Genomic DNA, 5,994 nt, shown 5'->3' on the forward strand with positions numbered 1-5,994 from the left:
CCTTGCTGAATGGATCCAACAACAACCACAGATCAATGCCTAGCAAGCCAATAGCATTAACTGCAACAGACCGATCCATAAATGTTTTTGTGCCTCACCAAATGAGATGAATGATGGTGAAAGAAGAACAAACATCACAAGTAAACTGGTCCGGGCATTTGAATTTGAATTCACCATCCACATCATTAATTCCATGCCAATTTATTTATACCACAAGTACTCTTTGAGTTGCTTTTTCGTAATCTCTTTGAATGGTTGGAAAGGTAGTTCAAGTGAATGAAAGCTACATTTTGATATAACAAGACAGGTTATTCTGATTTCTTCTCTGAGAATTTTTAGTTTGGTTTGCTACTCCTTTCTAATGATTTTTTCCTCACGACAAACAGACGCTATGTTTACTTCCTGATACATATTATCAGCTACAGCCTTCTCTGAGATATGGAAAATCCATCTCTCTTGAAGAACTTTGATGAGGGTGGGAAATTTTGAAGGTGTATCATGCTCATCTCCTTGGATGAATGAATGAATGAATGCTAAGATAGCAACAGCATCCATATCAGAGATGATTTCCCGCTCTGTTCTGCCTTCCTACTAGCCAAAACAATGTCCTTGTGAAGGAACGTGCCTCATCGACTCGAGATCCTACACTGTAGCTGGAGCTTCCTACTTCGATATCCAAATCCACCTCGCTTGAATTCTTCCCCCACGGCGAGACATTGAACTCGGAAGCGGCCGTGGCAGCGGGGCTGGCATTGTCTTTGAGCTTCAACCGATTGGTCATTGCCCAATTTAATGGTAAACGGAAAGAGATCGCCCTCCTGGAAGTGTCACTTTTCTCCTTGGCCTGAAGCCAAATCTTGGAAGCTGAGAAGCTCTCTTTCAAATGTAAACCACCACCGGTAATGGCACTAACATTGCCGTCTTGCGGTGCTATGGCTCGATCGAGTCCTCGAAACCCCTCCCTTCTTGAATGACAATCACATTCGGACATCGCGATTCGGTGGCCGGACTTCTTGACATAAGGCTTCTTTGGAGGTTCAATGGGCACCCAAAGCATTGTGTCGTCTTCCATCACATACTCATAAGACCCCATTGAGAAGCACCTCCTCTGACTTGAATTACTAGCGTTAGCAGTGCTGCTTGTGGCTTCTTGACCTTCTGCTTCAGTACTCTTAAATTTGCCGAGCTTGACGGCCACCGTGACAGCCACCGGTTCCTTTGCTGCAGCCTCCCCAAAGGCACTGGGCTCATCATCATCATCATCATCATCATCGCCCCCGTCAACTAGCACCGATTCTCTCCTGCCTGAAGCTGCCTCACTGGCTGAATCAAGAACAAGAACTATGGGGCTTCGAGGGGAGCAGCAGCCGTTGAGGAGGCTGCTCCGGCAGAGAGGGCAGGTGGAGTGGGACAAGAGCCATGTGTCTATGCACTCGAGGTGGAAGGCATGGCTGCACTTAGGGAGCAGCCTGAGCTTGTCCTCGGGCCCGAACTCGCACAGGCAAACTGCGCAGTCAAAGGGATCCTTGATCCCCACGATGCCCTTGTACAGGAAGACCGGCAGCATGTCGATGAACGACTGATCCACCCCCGCGTCATGGAGGTGGAACAGCTGCCGGAGCTGGCCCTGCAAGGCCGTGACGCCGTCGATGTGCTCCTCCGGCTCCCGGGCAATGGGTCTCATGAGGAAGCACCTCACCAGCAGGTGGAAGATGCCAGAGACAAAGAAGACGATGGCCAAGATGACGATGAAGAGAAGAAGGCTGTGGCTGATCCTGTTCTCGCTTTTGATGACAGGAGATGAATAAAGAAAAGGAGGTGGTGAAAGAACTGATTCATGCATTGCTTTAGCACTCCTGAGCAAGAAGAAGAGGGTGGAGGGAGAAGAGTCAGAGGGAGGGGAAGAGGAAGAGGAAGAGGAAGAGGAATTCATTCGGAAGGTCAAATGGAGGGCAGATGGGATCCTTAATGGCAGTGGAAAACTAATGAATGGGGGGGTTTGACAGCTGATGGAGACGCATAACATAAATATTGAATGGTGTTCAGTAATTTTTGGCAGCTAATGGCAATAAGATACGTGATTAACTACTGCTGAGGTTTGCTCATAAGTTAATGCTTCTTCTTCTTCCAAGAAATCCTTTTCATTTAAGCAGCAGGCTCGAGGGCCGCCATTAAGATCCTGCACCAAGCAGGAAGACAGAAAAATAGAATCAGTTTTGTAATTGTACCTGAACTGGCTGCCATTCGACTCCTGCCTGCACGCACAGACTTCGTCATGGATTGAGCTCCCCTTCGAGGAGTTCTGACCTTCTAAACCATTTCTTTTGGAGGTCAACTAGTCCTCATGTTTTCTGGGAGATTGGGGACTGCCTTTCTCTTCTTCCATGGGAAGTGATGAAGAGTTAATTGTTGTAGTGAGATTGGAGAATTAAGATGAAGATTTGAGCCTTGGGATTTGTTTTTTCTGCTTTGATGGGTGTTTGGAAATCACTAAACTGGAATGGTGCTTTTGAAGTTTAAAGAAAAGGGTATTGCTAAACGGTCAGAATCTGGCCAGCTAGAATATATGCATGCATGCATATGTATGGGTATTTTAGTAATTTCATATAACCACATTAATTATATGCATGTCCATGCATGTATTTTAATTGGGAGATAGAGATTTCTGGCTGGCCAGATTCTGGCCAACAAGATTTACTCTAAAGAAAGGGTATTGCTAAACGGTTAGAATCTGGCCAGCTAGAATATATGCATGCATGCATATGTATGGGTATTTTAGTAATTTCATATGACCACATTAATTATATGCATGTCCATGCATGCATTTTAATTGGGAGATAGAGATTTCTGGCTGGCCAGATTCTGGCCAACAAGATTTACTCTAAAGAAAGGGTATTGCTGAACGGCCAGAATCTGGCCAGCTAGAATATATGCATGCATGCATATGTATGGGTATTTTAGTAATTTCATATGACCACATTAATTATATGCATGTCCATGCATGCATTTTAATTGGGAGATAGAGATTTCTGGCTGGCCAGATTCTGGCCAACAAGATTTACTCTAAAGAAAGGGTATTGCTAAACGGCCAGAATCTGGCCAGCTAGAATATATGCATGCATGCATATGTATGGGTATTTTAGTAATTTCATATGACCACATTAATTATATGCATGTCCATGCATGCATTTTAATTGGGAGATAGAGATTTCTGGCTGGCCAGATTCTGGCCAGCAAGATTTACTCTAAAGAAAGGGTATTGCTAAACGGCCAGAATCTGGCCAGCTAGAATATATGCATGCATGCATATGTATGAGTATTTTAGTAATTTCATATGACCACATTAATTATATGCATGTCCATGCATGCATTTTAATTGGGAGATAGAGATTTCTGGCTGGCCAGATTCTGGCCAGCAAGATTTACAACACAGATTTAAATATTTAGTAATATTATTTACTACTAAATATTTTATGGGTATTGCTAAACGGCCAGAATCTGGCCAGCTAGAATATATGCATGCATGTATATGTATGGGTATTTTAGTAATTTCATATGACCACATTAATTATATGCATGTCCATGCATGCATTTTAATTGGGAGATAGAGATTTCTGGCTGGTCAGATTCTGGCCAGCAAGATTTACTCTAAAGAAAGGGTATTGCATTTTAATTGGAAAATTGTCTTTTTGTTCTATTGGGACTTTTTTTACAATAAAAATCACTACTTTTGTGATGAGCCAGCACTCGGTCAACGGGGTGGTCAATTCCTGTACATTTTTTCCACACCGTGCGATCGAGTCTTCTCCTTCTTCTTCCTCCTCAAACCCAAGCAAACTCTACCGTTCCTCTTCCTACCTCCTCGAATCCTTCTCCTTCCCCTACCACCCTACATATGTCAAAGTTTTGGATTGCTACATATCCCACCTCACTATCAATTGCACCCCTAAACTGATCTCCACCATCTTCCTCTTCTTTCGCTCCTTCACCTCTCTCGCAATTGATATCTCCACTATCAATTTCACTCTTTTAGTGAAATTAATAAAGATGGTCTTTGGTCTCTTAACAATCTTTATGCCATTAAACATTAAACAAAGAGAATTAATAAAAGTAAACATAGAGAAAAGAGTCTTGAAAGAATAGTATACCAACAAGATAACGACCCACAAAATAAAACACAGCTGTTACTCTAATGTAGGAGAGATTTGTATGAAAGTACGAGGATGGAAAAGAGATTCTATAAAAATAAAATAATCAGAAATTATTTATAAATACAGTAAAAAGATGATTCACTCTTTCTCCAGAAATTATTTATGAAGCTTATTGAAGTACTTTGAATTGAGCTCGTAGAAATTATTTATGAATCTTTTTTTTTTTCAAATTGAATACGTAGAGTTTGTAGGCAACTATTTTTTACTTTATCTACTCCATCATATGTTATCTTCAATATTTCTCAAATCTTTAGTGATGTTGTTGCTAGAGCAATCAACTCAAAAGCGGCTTCCTACTCCTGGATAGATAGTGAATAAAGTCTTTTTCTTTCTTTTCATCGCCTTAAGGGTGTGTTTTGTTCAAGTTATCATATATAATCTTTGTTATGTGATTACTAGGTATTGAGGGCACCCTCCATAGCATTGAGGGCGCCCTAGACCTGACCAAAGTGGTCGTTCGCAGCGGATAAAGTTTTATCCGTGCCACCTCGCTGGAGGCGCCCTACATATCCTTGGGAGACGTCTTCAAGTTGTAGATAGAATTTTCAGGAGCTATAAAAAGATTACTGGAGCTAGGAAATAATCAATCAACTCAAGCATTCAATTCCTAACAATAGTCTGAGCGTTCAAAGATGGTAAGAGGCTTCTCCGCCTACACGAAGGAGTTTTTCTAGTGTTGTCATTGTCTTGGATTAACAATCATCTCGGTTGTAACCAAGTAAAATTTCGAGTATTTTCTTTCAGTTTTTGTATTATTTATTTTTGTACTATTGCTGCTAACCCGAGTCCAAAGAACGAGAAAGGTCTTGATTTATTTTTTTCAAGCTATTCACCCTCCTTCTAGCCGACCTACCCGGACCTTCAAGTCTCATATTACGTGGTTTCATTGCAAAGGAGGAAAATATTATATCAAGATGTTTCCATAGAGAGAAGTCACAAGGATAACACATTATACTTCTTTTGTGCACATGCTCATAATGTCACCTTATGTGTCTTATTGCTGCAGAGCTGTATATAAGCGTTAAAGTGTAGCAGTTAACGAACTCTAATACATAACTTTTTATTTAATCTTTTTTTTTCATCTTCTTCCCTAGTATATGACTACTATGTTATAACGAAAGTGAGTACAAATTCTGCATTTAATCAGTTTACTATCTTCATTCCAAAATATCATACAATTGTTTATGCAATAATCAATTTTCTCTACAGGCAAACCTAAATCTTTCACTAATTTTTTTTATACTGTAGAAGCTATCAATCATTAGATAATTATTAGGAAGCAACTCTGACGTCAATTGACAAATATTATGATAACATCATTCTGAGAAATGATGTTTACCTTGATATTCAATAACCTTACAGTAGCAGATATTTGAGAATGAACGAATGAAATCTCTTTCCACACTTCACTTTCACTAACATTTAATATGTCATACAGTTGCTGAACTTCAGGTATTTGTATTTCATATATATTGGAATGATCAACTGCTTTCATCGCGTCATGAATCATTGATTGCATTGCATTCTCATTATATGATGATTCCCCTAAACTTGTTGTGTCATAAGAAGAAGCAACCGAAGTTCAAATCCAATGAGACAAATAAGACAATCAATGACAGTGCCAGTTGTAGCAATTTGTAACAAATCCTTTTTTACATAGAAATATACTTTCAGTGTCCTCATCACGGAAAACTTTATTTCTACATTTGAAATGATTATATGGATAACATAATACAGCGCCATCCATACATTGTATCCTAATGAGTATAAAATTGATAAACAT

The 5,994-nt window shown here is 40.1% G+C and overlaps 1 protein-coding gene across 1 annotated transcript; it reads right to left on the minus strand.

Annotated features, from left to right (window-relative positions):
- Positions 1-235: 235 nt before the first annotated feature.
- Positions 236-1,851, minus strand: LOC121983365 (RING-H2 finger protein ATL13-like). The gene has a single exon (XM_042536306.1). It carries the CDS (start codon positions 1,841-1,843, stop codon positions 557-559), a length of 1,287 nt encoding a protein of 428 aa, XP_042392240.1. The 5' UTR covers positions 1,844-1,851; the 3' UTR covers positions 236-556.
- Positions 1,852-5,994: the final 4,143 nt, after the last annotated feature.

Source organism: Zingiber officinale, chromosome 5A (assembly GCF_018446385.1).
Source record: "Zingiber officinale cultivar Zhangliang chromosome 5A, Zo_v1.1, whole genome shotgun sequence".
NCBI classification, from domain to species: Eukaryota; Viridiplantae; Streptophyta; class Magnoliopsida; order Zingiberales; family Zingiberaceae; genus Zingiber; species Zingiber officinale.

Coding starts and splice junctions, on each gene's coding strand:
- LOC121983365 (XM_042536306.1), bottom strand. CDS start 1,843: ATGCATGAATCAGTTCTTTCACCACCTCCTTTTCTTTATTCATCTCCT.